This window comes from Syngnathus scovelli, chromosome 3 (assembly GCF_024217435.2).
Source record: "Syngnathus scovelli strain Florida chromosome 3, RoL_Ssco_1.2, whole genome shotgun sequence".
NCBI classification, from domain to species: Eukaryota; Metazoa; Chordata; class Actinopteri; order Syngnathiformes; family Syngnathidae; genus Syngnathus; species Syngnathus scovelli.
Genome location: NC_090849.1, coordinates 15,953,184 through 15,973,908, shown reverse-complemented (window position 1 = coordinate 15,973,908; position 20,725 = coordinate 15,953,184). Strand labels below are relative to the sequence as shown.

The window sequence follows — 20,725 nt, the reverse complement described above, 5'->3', positions numbered from 1 at the left end:
ACACAAGCAGCTGCAAAGAATCCCTGAAAACATGTTACTGGCTGGAAGTAATGAAAAATATAAATAATAATTCTTTTTCATATTATAACTGAGATAAAGTAGAAGCACTTACACAAAAACAAGTAAAATACTAAGCACTTAAAATTGCTGGGCCAAGAATAGACCACATATAAGGAAAATGAACAACAAAGTTTTTGGGCCAAAGTGGTGACGCAACATGTGTCATAGCCTGGTGCTACAGTGGATTGAAATGTGACGATTGTGAAGACTACAACATCTCAACCTCATCAGACACCTTTCACTGACCTCCTTTGCGCCATCTTGGAGACATCTGCAGCCCTTATGAGTTTTCACGCCTTTAAAACGAGTTCTTCTTTGATCCTGACATATACGGTCACCTTCTGTAATGCACACACATCCAACCAATGGTACTCAGTATAAGACATACTTTAACGCTCACTGGTGTCTTGGCAGTCTCATAGTATACATGATCCTCTTGGGTATTAGATCATCATTTGGCTCTATTTGTACTTTTAGCACTGAGATGACTGACTTTGGCCTATTGTCCATGTTTATCCCCAAGTCCAGAAAGTTGCTATGATCCACCCAATATCCATCCAACAAATAATGATAACACTCAATAGGCGATAATGATTTTCATGTTCTTGCACAATATGCTCTTTTAGTAATTTTAAATTGTACAAAAATTCCACATAGAAACATATTGAGCTTATACATCATAAAAGTCTTTATTGGAATGAATCCTGAATAGTATACATTTGTCAATTTTTGTAAGCAAATGTGTTGCACCGTCTCAACAAATGAGCTCACAAAAAGAACCAGTGTACTCTATTATATCACCTGGGATGCTAAATAGTATCCCACTAATACCTGTAACACTAATATCTGTAACATCACTGAATTGACAGTTTTGCTCACTAATGACACGGGTTTCCAACCTGGCATACAAACCAAAGCTCAATGTTTAGGATACATGCCGTAAATTGAGATTAAAGCCTGCTTGCCGAAGCGTGAGGAATGTGGAAAGCAAATGTAAAAATGGTAACAATAGCAGCTCCCGTTCCTTCACAAATGTGTATGAATTACATCAATCTCTCTCCTTGTCAGCATCGAATACATGTGGTGACAGTGTGTGAGCCGTCTAAGGCCTTGAAGCATCTTCATTACATGTGTCTACAAACACACCATAAACACGTGCATATCAAATACACATATTTTGGTTTCCAGCGGCCCAAACATTAAGTGTTTGGGTTGAGAGAACTTTTTTTTTTTTTTCTTCAAAAGACTAACATTCACTTTTTAAGTCAGAGTAACAATACAAAATTCTGAATTCCCACAAGGAAATAAAAAAAGATATCAAATTAATAGTTACAAATGGTCCAAACATTGCATTTGCAGTAGTCATGATGGGTGTGGGCTGGCAGTAACTTCATCTCACTTCATTGTGTCGTATGACAAAGAGAATCAAGTCTTGTTCTTGTACAAGAACAGGTATTAGTTAATAGGAAATTGTGTGATTTATATATTAAAAAAAAACATATATAAAGAACATAAAACGATTTGATCATGAAAGCAAGAGCACGCACGCAAATGCTACTACTTCAGTTAAAGTTGTGCACATAAAATCAAACAGCTTCAAAGTGGCACCATTTATGAATACCATGGCTTGAAATTTGACACCTGAAAACAAAGACGCCAACTAAATGACTAATAAAGCACTTGAAAGAAGAGGCAAAACGTTGTTCATAGTCAGTAACATTGGCTTCAAGATGCTCTCAGTGAAATAAACTACTCTCACCAGTTTGCCGCATGAATAAGAAGAAAGAACCTTCATTTTGATGCTTATTAGCGCACCGAGTCAGAGCAAGGTGGATAACGTGAGTGCCAGCCCAGCCCATACCGTCGTCAGTTTACTACAACACTAAATAATCCAACAGAGAGATGAAACAGCCAGATATGGGTAAAATGCATAAAAGAGGACAGGACGTACAAAACCAGACACATAAACGGGGACATGTTGTTCTTCAGTCCCTCGCCCTGTCTACGTGTCCTCCAGCCCACCACATGGTGACGAATGGGCCCATTCACTCCACTGTCACTGACTTGGCTAGATTTCGAGGACAGTCCACCTAAGTGTACACAGCACAATCCACTTTCATCTTAAGCATTTCACACTTCAGTTTTGAACTCTCACAAATATAACTGGTGTCAGCGCGGGCGGGGCGAGCCTAAAGCACTTACGTCGAAGCCTCGGAGCACTGCCAGATGGAAGGAGAGCAGCTGCAGGGGGATGACGCTCAGGATGCCCTGCAAGCAGTCCACGCAGTGAGGCACTTTGATGGTGCGGCACGAGTTGCTGATGCTCTCGTAATCGTCTCTGTCGCAGATTATGATTGGACGGCCCTGTCATAGCAAAACAATTAAATTAAAAAATAATTAGATCACTGGTAAAAATGGCTTGGGGAAAAAAAAAATCTGTTCCATCAGTCTTACACCTCCAATAACGTCATGTGGTCCTGCTGTCCAATAGTGATGATGTCATGTTACAAGAGGTGCGCCACAAGGCCAAATATTTTTCCCCCATTTGTCCAAAGAGCAATAAAAGTGCATGTTTTCCATCTCAATAAATCCCAAAACAAAGAAATTCGCCCAAAGTGCAAGTTCCTGTTTTGAAAAATTGTATTGCCGTAGGATTATTAAGTGGAAAACCCCCCCGCCCCAACATTTACACAATATTTTTGAGCGTACACATTGAAGTGATTGGTATAGTTCGTCCTACCTGGCGTGCAACAACTTGCTGCAGGGCGTTCTGACATTTGACGTATGTGTGGTCTTTCATGATGATCATGATGACTGGCATGAGATTGTCCACAAGAGCCAGAGGGCCATGCTTCAGCTCCCCAGCCAGGATGCCCTCAGAGTGCATGTATGTGATCTCCTTGATTTTCTGGGGAAGAAAAGTCACTGAAGTTCAACACTTACGTCGGCAACTAATAACTTCATTAGTCAGGAGGAATGAAACGCACAGTTGGTCACTTACGTAAATAAAAAAAACATGCTGAAAGGAGTGACACATTCTATGTTCTCCTCCAGAGATATTGAACTCATTAGAAGAAAAAGCTCAAGTGTGATGGGGGGTGGGTGGGGGGAGAAGACATGTAGCCAGTGGGGAAAGGATGATTGTTTTATCTTACCAGGGCTCCTTCCAAGGAGGTAGCATAATGGTAGCCTCTGCCCATGATCAGTACACTCTTTTGCTGGTACAGCTCTGTCGCCAGCTTCTGGATCTCATCATCCAAACTGAGGACCTCCTTGATCAGGTCTGATGCACACGGGAGGGGGGAAACAAATTAGGATTTGAAGTCAGAAAGATGTGGTGCAAAGCACACACGTGTGAAGTGTCCGATCGGAATGTTGACTATGAACAGCAGAATGGCCAAACAGCCTGATGCTGGCAGGGAGTCTGTTGTGGAAATGCACACGTTTGGTCAATGGACTGCATTTATTTCTCACCTGTTTCCTCTCTTTGGATAATTGTTTCATAGCTACAGCAGCCAGGATAAATTCTTTCTTTGACAATCGCACCATGTTCTTTTTTTTTTATCTGTATACACCAGCATCTTTGACTTACCCGGAAGCACCTTCAAACCCTGGATGATGTCACGGCGTCTTGGCTGCATGGAAATCCGGTCAGCGCACATCATCAGAGCAAACATAATGAGGGCCACAAACTGGCTGGTGTAGGCCTAAAAAAAAAAAAAAAAAAAAAGAAGAATGTTGTGAGTGCAGCCTTCTCTCATTGACAAACAATGCAAGCTGATACGACCACAATGACACTGATTGGCAAAAATCTCCAAGTGGATGAAAATCTCGCAAAACATACAAAAAAGGAATACAATCTCGCTTAAAGCAACATTTCTGAGACGATGATCTCTTTTCTGCTGTCCTGATAATGAATTTTGTCTCCACCTAATAATGCACAACAGATGAGAATTGCAAGATGAGGTGGGTGCAGGCAAATGTGGAGCTAAATCAAAACCAACGCTCATCCTGAACAAATGCTTGAAACTTGGGGAACACAAAAGTCTGCTGTCATCAGCAATGTGCGCTTTGTTCCTTCATCTCGCCTTAAGTTGAGAGACCTATAGCCGTTTGGGAGAGAATGTTCACCTGAAGCCAGTTCATTACATAAGACCCGATGCCCAAAAAATAATTGTGAAAACCTTTACGTTTTTTTTTTTTTTTTTTTTTTTAAATTGTGGTCCCTCAGTTCTATAACCGTATGTGCTGCCCAAAAATGTGATCAAATGGTGCACAGTGTAATTCATGTGGAACACGCTGACCTTTATCTAAAAATGATGACCACGCTTTTATGCAGCTGAAACAAAACTAAAATCCCTCTGAAATCGTTTTTTCCTTCTTTTTTCCAAGTTGAAATTCCCCAAATGTACAGTCACAGTCTTCCACTCATTGTCAGTTGACCTGCCAAATCGGACAACCCGTGACAAAAGTGTTTAAAATTATATTTTTTATTAATCTAGCTCTAAAAACGTCAAATTGCACTGCTCTAGATTCGAGTTGTGACACATGTTCTCCAGTGATTTGGCAAATGTGGTTGTGCAGCGCTGCTTGGGTCGAGGCAGCCAAGCAGTAAATGATGGCGTCTCCGAGGCGTGCTTGCAGGCTCTGGAGCAGGAAGCCGCTCAAGTCCCTGAGCCAAGTGCAAGGGCCGGGCCAGGACGGAACCTGCGTCATTGGCTCTCTTTAAACAAATAAGCCCAGATATTTTTAGTTGCGTGCCATTGTGTATATATGCACTCACTGGCCTCATAATTAGGCCCACCAGCACAACCTAATGAGGTCTAATACAAAACTATCACAATACTGGCCCTTTAAGTTATCAGGTTTTGGGACATCTGGGTTTCATCCACAATTTCTAGGTGTGGGCTTCACTTATAAGATGATGTTACGTATATACATTGCACGGCCATATCTTGGTATGGAACAGGGATGGATAACGTTTTGTTTCTAAACACCAATTTATAACAGATGGGACAGCCCATTTATATAAGAGATTGACATTTAAAGTCATCTAACCAATGACATAAAATATATATTTTTTAAATTCCTAAGTAAAACTCATTCTTTTAATGTAAAGTGATCTGAAGAATACAGTATAGATATTCAAAGCACTCAATAATCCTACGCAATGTCACTTCTTATACAAGTCTAAACACAGTGTTAAAATATCTTTACACTCATGTGAGGGAAAAAAAAATACAAATCCAAAAAAATGAATGAGATGCATTTAGTGCTTGCAGGATGCAATTCAACTTTGCATGACGTTTTCGTCATTGAGTGGTAGAAGGTTTTTATGATAGTCATCAATAGTCGCTAACTTAACTTACTGAAATGCTCAAAACCCAGACATTTGGCATTGGCAAATGTGCAGAGCACCAAATCTCTCCTGCCTCACCTTAGTGCTGGCCACTCCGATCTCAGGTCCAGCATTGATGTGGACTCCACAGTCAGTCTCCCGAGAGATGGAGCTGCCCACTGTGTTTGTGATGCCCACAGTCAGCGCCCCTCTTTCTTTGCAGTAGCGCAGGGCCATCAGACTATCAGCAGTCTCGCCTGAGGGATGACATGTAAGAAAACATGAGATGCAACAGAAAATGTACGTAAAGGTTGTGATTTTGCTTGTTAGTTTGGTAGAGAGTGATGCATACAAGGCTGTAATTGAGAAAACCCCAAAGAAACCTCATGATGGACATCACACAAAAGACGATAAACAGATTACTCAACAGTTTACAGTCTGGCTCCCTGACATGGAAACAAGGCCAGTGCTCTGCACTGCACCCTCACCCGACTGGCTAATAAAGAAGCAAACGTCATCTCGGAAGACAGGTGTGTTGCGGTCCAGAAAATCGCTGGCCAGCTCCACCATCACGGGCAGCTCTGTAAGCTCCTCCAGGACCTGACGAGTCTGCAGGACCGACAAAATCATTAGATCAAAACAAGTTGGGCGCAGGCCTGTATAATTAGTTGAATGATAACAATTTACACTTAAACTGTTTAGTATCTACTCACCGCGACGCCGGCATGGTAGCTGGTGCCGCATGCAATAAGAATCAGGCGTCGACATCTTTGGATCTCTTTGATGTGGTCCTTCAGTCCACCCAAGGTCACTGGGAACAAAGCAAACAAGCAATCCATCATTATGCTTAACCACTTTCCGCATCATTAAAACGCAGCCCACATGTGCTGAGAGAAGCCAGTCAGTCAAAGAAATTTTTCATCCGTTATGTTTTCACATGGACTTTAATCCCACATAACCCAACTGGCCCATTGGTGACTCACAAATTTCTTTTCTGCAAATATATTTTTACTATAAAGACAGTATATTACTGATCAGTTACTACTTTCTTTTGCTCTTTTTAATGTAATCTTAGAGGCCAATGGGTGCACATCAGGCACAACTGGTATTTATTTTTATTTATTGCTAGTATTTTGATATTATTTTTCTTTGTTATACAAGTTCAAGTTATACATAACATTTAATTTTGGTAAATGAATAAATACTACTTTTGAAATTATACCAAAAAAAATGAAGACAAGAAAATCACAAGAATAATATTGCTAACCTGTGTTGTCATCAAAGTTGACTCTTCCTCTCATGGTGTTGACCACAGACTCAGGCTGCTCAAAGATTTCCTTTTGCATGAAGGAGCTAAAATTGCCTGTGTTGGAAAGGGGAAGATAAAGAAACATTTGTGCTACTGTTAAAAACTGCTGCTAAAAAAAACACGATGGTTTTTAATAAAGCGCTCACCCACATGAGAAGGTATGGTTGACACATTAAACTCACTACTAACAATATAGTGTTTCACTTCTTGCTTGGAAATGTAAAAGGTTACACCAGCAATAACACATGCTTGACACATCGGCTAAAACAACTATTTTCTATCAAGCAAAACAATGACGGGACATGAGGGAGTTAATGTTTGTCCATCCCTAATAAGGTGCAACAGTGAAATGTGTTTTTCAGTTTGACTCTGTAAGAAATTTGGGTCATGCGAATTAGGTTATTCAGCAGATCGCTTCCAGAAACAGGCAAGAGGCTGAGAAAATGATTGGACCACAAAGGAATCCGCGAGTCCAGCCAACAGTGGCTAATTTCTGCTCTCTGCTGGTCGACTGCGGGATAACCAGTGAATAGACACCAGTGAACACCACTTCACGGTGTACATACAAATGCAGTTATACTTGGTTCAAATTTTTAAGTTACTTTTTGGTTCCCTATGTTGACAAAATAAACAACAAAAACTGTTTAGCTGAACTGTGAAAGGCATTCAGCGGCATTTCACAACTAATTACGGGGCACTTTGGTGGAAGTAGAGCGGAAGGTTGCAGGTGCAGAAAAAGCAATTTAGGACCCCAAACTCACCTTTCATGATTTGCTCCAGCTCCATCTGAAGGGTCTGTATAGCACGGGCAGGGTAATCTCCGGCTCTGCGTTTTATCCTGTGTATGGACAGCCTTCCCTCTGTCACAGCAGCCACGTCATCATCCTCGAGGAAGATCACCCGATTTGTATGCTCTATAACGGCACTGTAGTCACAAACGCAATATTGATTTGCCATTCAGGTAGTGCCACGGGAGTGCGGCACGATGATGCTTGTAGTTGAATAGGCAGGCTGTGAGATCCTTACCTTGCATCGGAGGCAAAGTAATACTCAACAGCTTTCTCATCCACAGGGAACAGGCAGGTGTCCTGGTCGACTCTGGGGAGGGAACCGCAGCTCTTCTTTTCTTTGGCAGCTGAGAAAAAAATAACAGAAACTAGGTCTTAATCCAACTGAAGTCAAAAGAGACAAACACGACTTGAAATGGGCACTTACATGAGCGGTAGACCACAGGAATATGGTCTGTTGAGAGCTTGTGGTCACTTCGCACACCAATCAGCAGTGGACTTCCCCTCCTGCGCAATACGACGGTTAAAAAAAAAAAAGTTCACAAAGTAGCTTTGATTGTGGGGCGAGCAAACATGAATTTCTATGACAAGATATCAATACCAATAAAGTATAAATAAACAGCGACTATTTACCTTGTGACAACTGCCTCAGCGGGATAATGAACACTCTTGAAAACCAGCGCAAAAGCACCTTCCTGAGAAGTACAGTGAACTACGTTTCAATTGATAATCAATAATAATTTGTCCGTGTGTGTGCGTGTCCTTACTTACCAGTTGCTGTGTTACCCTTTCCACCAGAGTGGCAAAAGAGATGTCATCACTCTCGCGGTTGTCGTACATGTACTTCACCAGCTTGGCAATGGACTCTGTGTCGGTCTCAGTCTCAAACTCATAGCCTTTACTCATCTGCAGGGTGGGATCAAAGAGTAAATTCCTGTCTGGGTCATTCGTGATGATAAAAAATGATGAATGAAAAAGAAGAAATTGTGCTCACCAGGAATTTCCTTAGATCTTTATAGTTGGTGATAATTCCATTGTGAATAACAATGAACTCTGCAGAGCATAACAAAAGACAATGAACCCTGAGACACCGTAACCTAATGACGCACTCTACTTACTCGTTCCATAAGTATGGCTTCATTGAACATGAAAATCAAGATATTGAACAATACCAATATACTAACAAACCAAAACTGAACTAATTAATTATTTACAAGGTGAGCAAATCACTGACCATTGGTCTTGTCTGATCTGTGTGGGTGGCTATTGACTGGGCTCGGTTCTCCATGTGTGGCCCAGCGGGTGTGAGCAATGCCGAGGTGGACATCCAACTCCACTTCAAGATCCAGATCTTGCTGTTCTAAGCAAACAAAACAGACTACGTTAACACCTTAAATCAAGACAGTGGCCTATTCAGGAGACATTATTTTATTGTCATGTGATCAACTACTTTCAGCTTACTGTGGATCTCCTCATCAAGGGCATTCACTTTTCCACGCTGCTTGATCAGTTGGATAGTCCTGGCATTGGTCTCCCAATCCTTGCCATTACCGCCATCAATGCCCACACCTGAAAACAAACAAAAGACTTGAACACTAAACACCACGTTGATATTTACGTCAGTCATTTAGAATAATGAATCTACGTGCAGCTAGTGTTGAATGACATTCCATTTAAAGTTTTTAATTTAATAGGGTACAGTAATTCCATTTTAATCATCACTAAGTGAAAAAAAATGGGTTTACAGAAGAATGAATTTTTGGAGAACCATTGAGTCTTCAAGGAAAATACATGTAATACTGATAGACTTCTGCCTAAAAAAGTTTTTGGGACAAAATCATATTTTTCTAAAATGTTTTTTTGTCTCCTTTTTGATTGACTAGTAAAGACTACAGTTAACAATGCTTATGACATGTTTTGAAATGATTTATTGAGTGATGACGTTGGGGCAAGCAGATCTTCCTTCTGAAACTTTTGTTGGGGCAAGCACATCTTCCTTCTGAAACTTTTGTTAGGGAAGGCCAATCATGTTTCCTTTGTGCGGTGTCTGTGAATGGCAGCAGCTATGTGATATAATCAAGGTAATTGTCCTCTGGGTTGAAAGCGAGAAGACAGCCAAGGATAAACAAAGCAGCGTTGCTAATAACAGTTTTCTCTTCTGTCTCACCGGCAGAGTCATAGCCTCGGTACTCCAGACGTCGCAGGCCTTTGAGAAGGATTTCAAGGATCTCACGCCGAGTCCTTGGTACATGGTAGTTGAGATAAGCGAAGATTCCTGGAGGGACGAAAAGAACATTATCATTGATGACAAGAGTCGAGCGCCTCGCCGCTGTGGAAAGTTTAAGGCAGGTCTATGACTAACATTTCCAAAAATACCCTCATTGTTCACTTGTCATTTCATTTCTTAGAGCAACTGATAAAACAACAAACACAACTAAACGTACCTGATGTAACCACATTCTTCCAATACATTTGGCAGAAAAAATGAAGAGCATGTCCACTGTGCACATAATAAAAGATACGAGAACCCGTCTTGCAAGTGTTACTGCGTTTCGTAGCATAGTTAGAACAAAGGCATGAGTCAAGAAGCGGACTGTCCGTGCGTGTGCGTATACGTACATTGGTAATGTGTGAGGCGTACACAGACAAAATACAGCAAGGCAACAAAAAACCCGCCCCTCCCATGTCAAACACGATCTTCTACATTTCACAGATTGGTTGTATCTTTGTTCCTTTATATTCCACATCACAGGAAATCATGGAAAGTACATTGGTACGAACACAGTCAAAAATAACACTGACATGTCTGATTGTCAGACAAGTACACAAACCACTGATCAGTTTGACAAAAAAAGCAACCACAAAAAAACAACAACCAAAAAACTAACTAAATAAAAGAAACGCAGTTAGAGAGTCAATCCACCAGATCCAAAATGACATTCAATGGTGGAAGTTTCACATTAAAGCTGTTCAAAGATTACCAACTAATATTTAGATACACTAAAACAGGCACAGAATGTTTTATTTAAACTAGTGGTTCACTGTTTGTACAAATATTTGCCTTAATGTGTCAAATGATAGTATGAGCAATGTGCGTTTGGGCAAACAGCTAAGCACTGATGAAGCAGTAGCACAGCAGTCCAACAGTCCTAGTCCAACAGAGCTTTCTTTCATTTGATAGAGCAGTGAGGCTTATTTTTTTAGGTGGGGGAGGTATACTCAGGAGGACATTTGCACTCTAAAATGAATAAGGGAGTTTATTTCAAACCAATAGCAACTAACAACAAACATAACTAAAACATTAATTTTTAAATGATTATAAAAACAAAACCACTTATCATTCTCTGAACCTCGCTTTCCCCAAAGAACAACATTTGAAGTTACTTAATTTCCCCTATTCTTTTCAAATACAGCTGAATGTTGTAAAATTTGCAGCCACCATCAAGCGAATAATTTTTTTGCACACTGTGCATTTTGACAGGTCATGTGATGATGTTAAATTATTGAATATTTTCAATGTTTATAAGAATTGAAGAGTTAATAGTCTGACAAAGGTTTTCTCTCAGTCTATTCCAAAATTATCAGAAAAGAAAAAAGTTGGACTCATTTTTGTTGCCGGCCGCATCGTAGTCAGCTTCCCTTGGAGGGTCATTATGATTGCCAACGTCCTCTATATACAGTATAGCCTACACAACTAACTGATGAATAACTAGTAATGTAGTAATGACACAAAGTCATTTGTCTTCAAAATGCGGTCCGTATCTGGTCCCCGGGCCTTGCGTTTGAGACCGATGGGTTAGAACCTTAAAATATCACCTAATCGTTAACTTTGATCAGAGATTGCAGTGACATTGATGGGAAACAGGTACAGAATCAGCTACCACTCATTGCGACAAGCAAAAAGTACGACGATGTGTTGTGATAACATGAGTGAGTCATTAAACTTCTTATCAGAATTAAAGAATCAGCGCTGATTTTACCACTATGACTATAATGTCAAAATCTTTCGTTATTGCTATTGGTTCCTCCTTTGTTCAGTCGATAAGCAAAGTTGACTTGAGGACATTAATGACTCTGTTAAATCAAATTAATGGCGAGCAGATTGAAAGTGAAAATGATCGTAGCTTCACTACGAACGGTAATTAGCCAATAACCTATTACTAGCTAGCTTGGACCACAGTATGACTTCCTTACTCCCATTAAATTACAGTTTTGACACCCAAACCTTGTGAATAGGCGCGACATGGTGTCGTCAAAATCCACTATTGATGACTTAATATTTGCGTGGCCACGCAGCATCATTTGGTTCTCATTCAGTTAGCTAACTTGGTTAGCAACCTCTGGGTAATTCAAACTGACTCCAAGAAGAATAAGCTTATTTATATGCCATACGGTGTTGCAGTCGTCTGACAGTTTGAGTTAAAGACAGACTCTTTACTAATAGGGTTTAAAAATTTAAATTAATCCAACACTCACCACACATGACTTCTGGTTCGGCTGCCCGCTTCTGTCACACGAGCATCTAGGAACGTCTGTCAAATACACTCCGCCTTTTAATTTTTCTGGACTAATCAGAGCCAAGGAGCATCTTCTATATCTCTCGTGATTGGCCAAAGAGGTCTGTCAATCAAGCCATACCTTTCAACGTAATCTCCCCTGACGTGGCAAGCGGATGCGGATCCATGTTTCGCCTGTTCGTCAGCGTCACTGCACAAAAACAGGCCTTTATTGCATTTGCCCAAAGGAAACACAAATCAACGCCCCTCTTGCTTGATTTATATAAGGGGAACATTACAATCCGTATTGGAGTTACACAATATTCTAAAAAGTAATGATTCTTCACTTCTATCTTAGAATAATTACAGTAAAAAGTAAAATTACAATCCATACCATGGTTATAATCATATCTTAAAATTGAATTATTCTATCTACAAATATAGTAAATAGATACAGGAAAACAGAATGTTTATGGATAAACTTTATTCATATAAATATTGTGCGTTTAATGAAGAAACTCCTCTGGAGTAGCAGTTTGAGGACATGTTTGATAAATGAAATGACTATCGAGCAAAGAAGAAGTTGCCTGACGTGGATGTACTGTTGTGTTGAATATACTGTACACAAATTGAATCATGTAATTTTATGATTGGCATAAAGGCTAATGAGTACTCCCACTGTGTGGTAATGTATCCCAAGCCATATGAGTTACTTATTGGACAGTGCATTGAGGAATGTGCGCTTGTTGTCCTCATATATCAGTCAAATTTCAGCAGCCTCCTCTTCATCCTTCACCTGTGGGGGTGAAATAGAACAAGAACTTTAAAAGGAAAAAAAAAAGCCATTTTCACTGTTGAACATATTTATAAACTGAACTCTCCTTTCTGCGTGAGGTAATTACAAATATTGTTAAATAATAGTACATATTACGTACTACAAACAATTCATCCATTCATTTTCTTCCTTCTTATCCGAGGTTGAGTCACAGGGAAGCACCTTAAGCAGGGAAGCCCAGAATTCCTGCACACTAACAACTGCTATCCCCTCTGAGCTGAATAAATAAACAAATATGCAACAAGAATCAGAACCAACCTGCTCAACCGATTCAACCTCGGGGACATAAAACTGTAGCATGTTTTGGATTCCATTCTTTAAAGTGACAATGGAGCTTGGACAACTGGTGCAGGATCCCTGTAACTTCAGTTTCACCACACCATCCTCGAAGCCGCAATACACTATATCGCCTCCGTCTTCCTGCACTGTGGGTCTGAGGAAAATGTCGGAAAAAAGACAAAACAATGACACCAAGGGATGGACGGCTATATACCATCTAAGCAACTTAATAACACCATCCACCTTATCCGAGTGTCCAACAATTCTTTGATCATAGCAACTACCTCATCGTCATCATCCGACGGTGCTGCAAAGAGTAAAATATGTCATCCCTTATGAGTCCGCCGAAAGAAAGGTCCATGATGCAGTAGATTTTACCTGTGTCTTCACTAGGTTTTTGATCCTCATTGACGACAGGAAGCCCAGAGGTAAAAAAGTCCATAATGGTGGCAAACACGTCAGGTTTTATTACTTTCCATTCAGTATTTTCATCAACCTACAAAGGGACACATAAAATGTTCCAGACTACTTGACTCCATTGTGTTTATTATTTAACGTGGTATAACTTGGTATGCTCTACCCTGGTTATGGTGATAAAGTCAGGGCCCAGGAAGACACTCTTGACCCCATCAATCCGGAATAGCTGTCTGCAGACAACACAGAACAATGCTTATTATTAACATTTTGTTTTTCATGTCTTATAATAAGAATAAAATAAGTTTCTCTCCATATACAAAAAACATAATAAATGTAATGGACATTCAACAAAAGCTTTGATTACAGCAATTTGAACCTGGTATACACTATTTCTATTTAATGTTTTGGTGGTTTTTTAATTTTTTTTTATCTAAAATCCGAACGAAATCAGAGGTTATCCGGCTTCCCATAACTGACTGCATTCAATCTTAGAGGTTCAAGTGTATAATGTTTGTGGTCTCATTTTCTACGATGTCACATGATATCAAAATCTTTACGTAACCTTGTACCTGGCTAAGGGTGAGGTGTATGCTTCACGAGGGCTGGGAAAATCCATAGTTCCCGATTCAAGAACTATGCGTCCGGGCAGAAACTTGAGGCTGTTTGGGTTTGGTGTGTCCTGTGTTTGCACAAACATGCTCCTCCCTATGAAGACACATTGCACAGTGAAACACATCACAACTATTGTAACAAACGACAGTATGGACGTCCATAAAATTGAGATACAGACCAGGAACAAACCATTGCTGAGGCCATCTGCTCTTGATTACTGTGTCATGTGAAAGCCAGTGATAAGCAGCACTACGGCACACACTGCCAGCAAGACAAATGACAATTGTTAAAACAGTGAAAATACATTTTACATAATCTGTACTGCATACATACATGTCAGTTTGACTCAACCATTTTCAAGGTAAAAAATATTTTACCTTTCACTTATAATGATTAATAGTGATTATACTACTGTAGAGTATGATTAAGTATACAATTGCCAAAAGAAATTCAGATTTTATGTAAACCCTTTGCCCTTTCTAGGTAAAAGGTACACATGCATGTTGATTTCAGGTTTGTTGAGGAGCTTTTTAAAAGCCAGAGCAAAACTGCAGCATGTGTGTGTGTTGTTCTTTTTTTAGTGTATTGTATTTGAGGTAAGCATCAAAGCATACAAAACCTCCCCCAAATCAGTTTCAGATATCTGCTTTCGTGCAAAGACAGACCTGTGAGAGGCAGCAAGTTGCCATGGGGCATCAAGCCTGCTAAAATGACAAGAAGAAAAGAGACTTATTGGGACAAGAAATACACTTTTGCAGGATAATCTTATCAGGAAACTTCATTGTGAATGCAAACTCTTCTGGTAATTTATTACATTTTCAGGCACATGACAAGCTCAGAAGAGAGTATTTGACGCCGTATGACATCATATTTGTCAAAACAAATAAAAAGAAAACACATTTGAGACAATAAATAACGACTAAGAGCTTTGCAAAAATAGTTTCCCAATTTCCCAAACAATCAGAACAATGTGGCATGTGTCATTAGAACCAGGTGACATCACGTATGTCACACTTCTGTTATAATAGCCGCACTCAGCTAATCAGCCACTTTTTACAACAATTTCTATAAACAACAAAAACGTCCAGTCGGAAGATGAAAAAAAAAATGAACTTACGGACGCAAAAGTCTTGCAGACCGAGCCAGCAAACTGCCGACCTGCCTGGAAGTGGCCATGTTTGTTTTGATAACTGAAGAGACCGGAAGTTGCTGGCTCGTTGTTGTTGTGCGCTGTTTAGAGTTGTCCCCCTCATACTAGTAGGAACATTTTGTTCGCTATACACGCTCAGAAGGGAAGGCAACTAAAAGTTGTTCATTAAAATGCCTTCTGGCAAAAACTTCAGGAGGCGAAGAGACTCTTCAGATGTGGAAGAGGATGAAACGACTCGGGAAGTCAGGTAACAAATCAAACAAACATTACAGGAGGGACACGGAGCTAACGTCGAGCAAGCTAACAGCGCTAGCTAAACCACAGTAAACTAGTATTATAAACATAATGAATTTATCTTCATTATTCTTACCCAAGCAAATGTCTATGTTCTATTCTTCTTCCGTTTAGATCCAAAGTAGAAGAGGCCAAAGAGCTGCAAAGTTTACGGCGACGCCAGAATGGAGTCAGGTAGTCTTTCAATTTCAACTGAAGCAAAGAATAAGTTAAATTTTAATTTACGAACAAGCCAATAACTATTATTGTTTTCACAGCGTGACTGCCTTATTGGTTGGAGAAAAATTGCCACCTGAGGTTGAGATTGATGTGAGTACGCTGTTAAACGTAATATTGACTTTATTTCTATAACATGCATTTTTTTGTCTTGTTCACTTGTGCATTTGTTGTACAGTGCTGTGAATAACATATACTCATCATTCATTTTACAGAATGACCCCTTTAAACTCAAAACTGGAGGGGTTGTTGACATGAAGAAAGTCAAGGATCGGAATCGAGACATGTCAGTAACTATAAACCCAATTTCAGTGATTGTGTTCATCTTCACCACGTTGGCAATATCTTTAATATACTACATTTGTTTTTATAGGACAGAGGAGGATACAGATCTTAATCTGGGTACCTCCTTTTCAGCCGAGACAAACAGAAGAGATGAAGATGCTGACATGTAAGCGTCTCTGATACCCACTTATTTTAGCAATTGCAGAACAAAATTACGTTTTTAATAATGTAAACCAGTCATCATTTTCAATAATAACAATAATAATATTGCTACAAATAACATACATTTTAACACCTGCCAAGGCTGAGGCCATATTCTACTCCTCAAGTACAGTAATGTGTTGTGTGTATGTAATGTAATCAGCCTGCTCTTCAACACATTTTCGTTAACATTAACGTGTCCGGTCAGGATGAAATACATTGAAACAGAGCTGAGAAGAAAAAAAGGCCTCGTGGAGGCGGAGGAACAAAAAGTCAAGGTGAAAAACGCAGAGGACCACCTGTATGAGCTGCCTGAGAACATTCGGGTCAACTCTGCCAAGAAGACAGAAGAGATGTTGTCAAATCAAATGCTGAGTGGAATCCCTGAAGTCGACCTTGGGATTGAGTATGTAGACTCAACATTATTAACGAAGATACCTGAGAACAAAACACAACTTACATTTCATTTCTGTTCAGTGCGAAGATAAAGAACATCATCCAGACAGAAGAAGCCAAAGCCAAACTGCTTGCGGAACAAAGGAACAAGAAAAAAGACAACGGAACATCATTTGTACCTACCAACATTGCTGTCAACTATGTCCAACACAATCGCTGTATGTTTAAACATCCTGTAAATATCTTTAAATGGTGAAATGTCTTCCTACCACACTAATTTCGTTTTCCCACAGTCTATCATGAGGACTCTAACGCAGCTCACAGGCATCACAGACGAGAAAGAGAGGAACCCAAACCAAGACCACTGCGCGTGGGGGACACTGAGAAACCTGGAATAGAGAGTAAGTATCCACTAACACTTTTTTTCCCCTTTGGGTATTCGCAACATATTTCTCATTTAACCTTGTCACTTCACAGCATCAGAGCCACCTAACTTCCGCAAACGACCAAATAACGAAAAGGCTACTGATGACTACCATTACGAGAAGTTCAAGAAGATGAATCGACGATATTAATGCTTTGATGGAAAACATCTGCTGAGAATGAAGCCTCCTTCCCATCAAATAGTCAAATAAAAAGGCTGCCCCAGTGTATTATGATGGAAAAAAAGACAAGGTACATCAAGTTAGATTTAGATTTAAACAAAACAAAAAAAAAACGATTAGGTGTACACAAATTGAGGAAGACTAAAATCTCGAAACTGTACTATTATTTAACAGAAGGCAAATACTCCCCATGAAAGAGATGGGAAAGGGAACTATAAGTAAGCATCAGAAGCAAAGTTTGAGTTTGAATCTTCCTAACTCACTACCATGATGATGTAAATAATGTAAATATTTGAAGTTCCATGACTGCCATTCATTTGTTTTTAATAAAAAGAATAAAAACACCACCACCATTTATGTTCTTCATTAGCATCATGCCACAGAATAACAGAAGAACACGTTACAAATTAATATTACGGTACTATTATTACCAGAAACCCAGTTTCAAGTGATGGAAATGTGCATACTTTGGTAGATGAAAAACTTCAAATGTCTTTCACGTTCATGAAGACCTAATTTGATGTTGATGCAGTACAGAAATAATCAAGTACTGTAACTGGAAACAAATTAGCTTTATTGTGTGAATACATTCAGCTTAAACTCAGTGGAATGTATTTCATAACAATTATCGCATAGCTACCCATGTAAGGTTCCTTCCGTAGATCCTCTCCAAATCACGGTTTATCGATGGGAGCAGCGCCCGCGTGTCCGTTGAGGTGGTGCTGAGGATTGACATCTTGCTGCGGAGGTCCGTCCATCTCCTCTTGCTCTCCTTGGCTGGAGCTGCAGCTACTGCCTGGGGAAGCCCAACTGTCCCGGCGCCGGTACGCCTCGCATAAGGGCAGGTCGGCGCTGTCCCACTGATTGTAGCTTTGAGGTGCGGAAGGCCAGCGGGAGGCAAAGAATCAGCGTGGCAGAGGTACAGAGGAGCAGGAGAGGAGCAGACAAGAGCGCCCAGTGAGAACAAGCACATTCATACGGCCACGAAAGCTCAGTCAGTCAGAGGCAAGCGTGGAGATCAAGCAACAGGCACCAGAATTGGAATATTGATGAAGGTAACAAGCTGACGAAGAACTTGCAGCCGGTGCTAATCAACGGTTGTCAAGATGATTAGTTGAGGAGGGAGGGGAAGCCGAGCAAATGCAGAAAGTGACGCAGGTCCACACCATTGCAGTTTTCCTCTCTACTTTATTTCTTAATCATTATTATGATCTTTGCGCACAACTAGCACACATGTTCAACCATGTAAGATTGACACGATGATGGAAACCAATATTTAGAGGGAAATACATTCACAACACAAAAATGTCTATCCGACCAGTGACTTTAGAATTTCACCCCCCCAAAAAAAACATGTAAAAGACAAAACTGCACCTAATAAAGTGGCAAGCGAGTGTGCTGCTGTTATATATAATTTTATTCAGAAAAAGCGCTTTTCTTTTAAAAAACAATCCAATTCTCCTGGTGCCTTAATCCAGAGATTCCCAACCAGCCTATGGCACATTAGTTTGAATGAGGTATTCTGTGCCAAATGAGCCAATTTTACTTTTGTCCTATTTTATTTTCAAAAAAATAATTTATTTACTACGAATAATATATCTTTGTTCATCTCTCTATGTCAACGACAGGTGGTACAATTCAATACTCTTCTACTAGTTCAAATATCGGCCTTGGCTCAAGGGTTGTGAAACACAGCTAATCTACGGCAATCATCCGTGTCAGCAAAATGGACCTAATATTTAAATGTGCTTTTTTTTCCCCCTCCTAATTTAAGAAGTGCTTTAACCCTTCTGATATTTTGTTCAATGTCTTCTCAAATGTCAACCATACTCATTTGAAACAGCAGTAGAATGTAAGGCACTAGATGATTTTAGGGAAGGCAACTATATGGTTTCATGTGTATCCATCCACCACTCACACGAAGCTACAACTGGATGATGATGAAGAAGATGATGATGATTGCTTCTGGGGCTTAGTGGAGAGTGGTGAGGGTGGGAGCGCAGGACAGCGGTGGGTGGGGGTGTCGAGAACGAGTCTACTTGTACCTGGAGGAGTAATATTCTTCCTCGAGTTCGTACAGGTCGATGGCGATCTCATCGCGCAGGGAGGTCAGCTTCTTGTCGCACTCTTCCTGCAGCGAGCGCAACTGCTGGTTCTGCAGGCTGATGGCGTCGTTGACCGAGGGGAAGTCGTTCAGGATGAGGAACTGCTTCAGATCCGACACCAGCTTCATCAACGACTCACCCGCGCGAACCTGGAGAACCCGCACATGTTTCAGCGTCAGAAACGTTATCAAAGCAATGCATGTGAATGTAATTTCTTTAACCGACATGAATTTGAAGAGGATTTAAGCCATGACCATTAAGTTCATGTAAATCCAATGAGGATTTAAATCAGTTCATTTACATGAATAGACATTCGACACGCTTTCCATGGATTTGCACTTACAATATTCGCTGCTCGTACGTGCATCTCATAATGGTCTTGCTCTGCTTGAGTTGCTCGGGAAACCTGTGTCTCGTCTTCTATCTGAGAAAACAATGACAACATTTGAGAGCAGTGATTCCAAATTGTTTTGCTTGCCCAAAAGTGGATTGTAGACAGAACAATAACAATCGGAAAATGCAGGTCCCAAGGTAACAACAATTCAGAACCACTGTTTTGCAGCAGTGTTTCCAAACTTTTGAGCTGTTGCAAAAATGGCGGCACGTGGATCCCACAATATGCTGTTGGCACAGTGATTCCCAACCAAGGCGTGAAATATCATTGGGGTGCCGCAGGAAAATACTTTCTCACATAATTTATCAATCACAATTACATCTTTGTTCATTTAACGCTGCCAGTGACACATAGTGATGCTCTCCATTAAATAGTAGAAACTGTGGATTATTCAGAACACTGCAGTAGATGAACAAAGATACAACATAACCACGATCCCCTTCATGTACCTTGGCAGTTTTGATGATTTCGGTGAAGTTGTCCAGGATGGACCTGATGTCATCTTTTAGCCTCTTGTTGTAGTTCTGCAGCAGACTTTCTTTACTCTGAGGAAGCGCTCTCTGGGTCGCCATCGTGCTCAATCAAAGTCAATACTGGTTTTACCTACAGTATTCCCATGAAGGCATTCATGCACTGGGAGGGCTAGCACTGTCCTGCACAAAGCAAGAAATGACGATGGCGCAAAATGTTGCCTTACAGGTTAGCAAGATACGCACATGGAAAACCGTTGATTATAAACCCAAACAAATATGTTTTAATGTAATCATGTTGCACAACTATGTCATGCAAAATGTTAGGACTCAGCGTTTAACCCCGTTTTTGTGAAGAATAGTAAGTAAAGTGAGGGTACAAAACAACGGAGATATCTTCTTCTGGTGGGAGAATGGCGGGTAATATGCGCGGTGTATGGTGACTACCGCCACCTAGTGAGCGCAATACCCCACC

The 20,725-nt window shown here is 40.4% G+C and overlaps 4 protein-coding genes across 7 annotated transcripts; 1 reads left to right on the top strand and 3 right to left on the bottom strand.

The window, feature by feature from the left end:
• Window positions 1-724: 724 nt before the first annotated feature.
• LOC125994551 (glutamine--fructose-6-phosphate aminotransferase [isomerizing] 1) lies at window positions 725-12,085 on the bottom strand. 2 transcript variants are annotated; one of them, XM_049763907.1, is made up of 19 exons: window positions 11,972-12,085; window positions 9,663-9,770; window positions 8,957-9,064; window positions 8,730-8,855; window positions 8,490-8,548; window positions 8,267-8,401; window positions 8,129-8,190; window positions 7,923-8,002; window positions 7,734-7,842; window positions 7,469-7,632; window positions 6,666-6,761; window positions 6,112-6,209; window positions 5,827-6,007; window positions 5,498-5,655; window positions 3,653-3,767; window positions 3,216-3,343; window positions 2,801-2,968; window positions 2,263-2,424; window positions 725-2,150 (listed from the first exon to the last, which is right to left on the bottom strand). In XM_049763907.1, exons 1-19 carry the CDS (start codon window positions 11,976-11,978, stop codon window positions 2,106-2,108), a joined length of 2,109 nt encoding a protein of 702 aa, XP_049619864.1. In that variant the 5' UTR covers window positions 11,979-12,085; the 3' UTR covers window positions 725-2,105. The 2 variants fall into 2 exon arrangements, with proteins under 2 accessions (XP_049619864.1, XP_049619865.1); XM_049763908.1 differs by having other exon boundaries at window positions 5,887-6,007.
• Window positions 12,086-12,455: 370 nt separating this feature from the next.
• On the bottom strand, window positions 12,456-15,348 carry nfu1 (NFU1 iron-sulfur cluster scaffold homolog (S. cerevisiae)). Of its 2 annotated transcripts, none has more exons than XM_049763915.2 (9): window positions 15,252-15,348; window positions 14,800-14,835; window positions 14,313-14,395; window positions 14,092-14,227; window positions 13,686-13,752; window positions 13,484-13,601; window positions 13,349-13,412; window positions 13,085-13,259; window positions 12,456-12,787 (listed from the first exon to the last, which is right to left on the bottom strand). In XM_049763915.2, the coding sequence occupies exons 1-9, from the start codon at window positions 15,308-15,310 to the stop codon at window positions 12,755-12,757; spliced, it is 771 nt and encodes a 256-aa protein (XP_049619872.1). In that variant the 5' UTR covers window positions 15,311-15,348; the 3' UTR covers window positions 12,456-12,754. The 2 variants fall into 2 exon arrangements, with proteins under 2 accessions (XP_049619872.1, XP_049619871.1); XM_049763914.2 differs by having other exon boundaries at window positions 14,800-14,838; window positions 15,252-15,347.
• A 33-nt stretch (window positions 15,349-15,381) lies between these two features.
• Window positions 15,382-17,628, top strand: c3h9orf78 (chromosome 3 C9orf78 homolog). The gene is made up of 9 exons (XM_049763913.2): window positions 15,382-15,531; window positions 15,693-15,752; window positions 15,836-15,887; window positions 16,010-16,080; window positions 16,168-16,245; window positions 16,489-16,686; window positions 16,758-16,894; window positions 16,970-17,077; window positions 17,154-17,628. The coding sequence occupies exons 1-9, from the start codon at window positions 15,455-15,457 to the stop codon at window positions 17,249-17,251; spliced, it is 879 nt and encodes a 292-aa protein (XP_049619870.1). The 5' UTR covers window positions 15,382-15,454; the 3' UTR covers window positions 17,252-17,628.
• med22 (mediator complex subunit 22) lies at window positions 17,390-20,687 on the bottom strand. Of its 2 annotated transcripts, XM_049763918.2 has the most exons (4): window positions 20,230-20,687; window positions 19,730-19,810; window positions 19,327-19,535; window positions 17,390-18,151 (listed from the first exon to the last, which is right to left on the bottom strand). In XM_049763918.2, exons 1-4 carry the CDS (start codon window positions 20,350-20,352, stop codon window positions 17,956-17,958), a joined length of 609 nt encoding a protein of 202 aa, XP_049619875.1. In that variant the 5' UTR covers window positions 20,353-20,687; the 3' UTR covers window positions 17,390-17,955. The 2 variants fall into 2 exon arrangements, with proteins under 2 accessions (XP_049619875.1, XP_049619876.1); XM_049763919.2 differs by lacking the exon at window positions 17,390-18,151 and having other exon boundaries at window positions 18,450-19,535; window positions 20,230-20,682.
• Window positions 20,688-20,725: the final 38 nt, after the last annotated feature.

Coding starts and splice junctions, on each gene's coding strand:
- c3h9orf78 (XM_049763913.2), top strand. CDS start 15,455: ATGCCTTCTGGCAAAAACTTCAGGAGGCGAAGAGACTCTTCAGATGTG. Junction 15,532..15,692: donor GAAACGACTCGGGAAGTCAG/GTAACAAATCAA, acceptor TCTTCCGTTTAG/ATCCAAAGTAGAAGAGGCCA. Junction 16,895..16,969: donor CTATGTCCAACACAATCGCT/GTATGTTTAAAC, acceptor GTTTTCCCACAG/TCTATCATGAGGACTCTAAC.
- med22 (XM_049763918.2), bottom strand. CDS start 20,352: ATGGCGACCCAGAGAGCGCTTCCTCAGAGTAAAGAAAGTCTGCTGCAG. Junction 19,536..19,729: donor ACGTACGAGCAGCGAATATT/GTAAGTGCAAAT, acceptor CGGGTTCTCCAG/GTTCGCGCGGGTGAGTCGTT. Junction 18,152..19,326: donor GAAGAATATTACTCCTCCAG/GTACAAGTAGAC, acceptor CGCACCTCAAAG/CTACAATCAGTGGGACAGCG.
- nfu1 (XM_049763914.2), bottom strand. CDS start 15,310: ATGGCCACTTCCAGGCAGGTCGGCAGTTTGCTGGCTCGGTCTGCAAGA. Junction 14,839..15,251: donor TCTGCAAGACTTTTGCGTCC/GTAAGTTCATTT, acceptor TTGTCATTTTAG/CAGGCTTGATGCCCCATGGC. Junction 13,260..13,348: donor TTGTTGGACACTCGGATAAG/GTGGATGGTGTT, acceptor CATTTTCCTCAG/ACCCACAGTGCAGGAAGACG.
- LOC125994551 (XM_049763907.1), bottom strand. Junction 8,191..8,266: donor AAAGGGTAACACAGCAACTG/GTAAGTAAGGAC, acceptor TGTACTTCTCAG/GAAGGTGCTTTTGCGCTGGT. Junction 6,210..6,665: donor CAACTTTGATGACAACACAG/GTTAGCAATATT, acceptor CTTTGTTCCCAG/TGACCTTGGGTGGACTGAAG.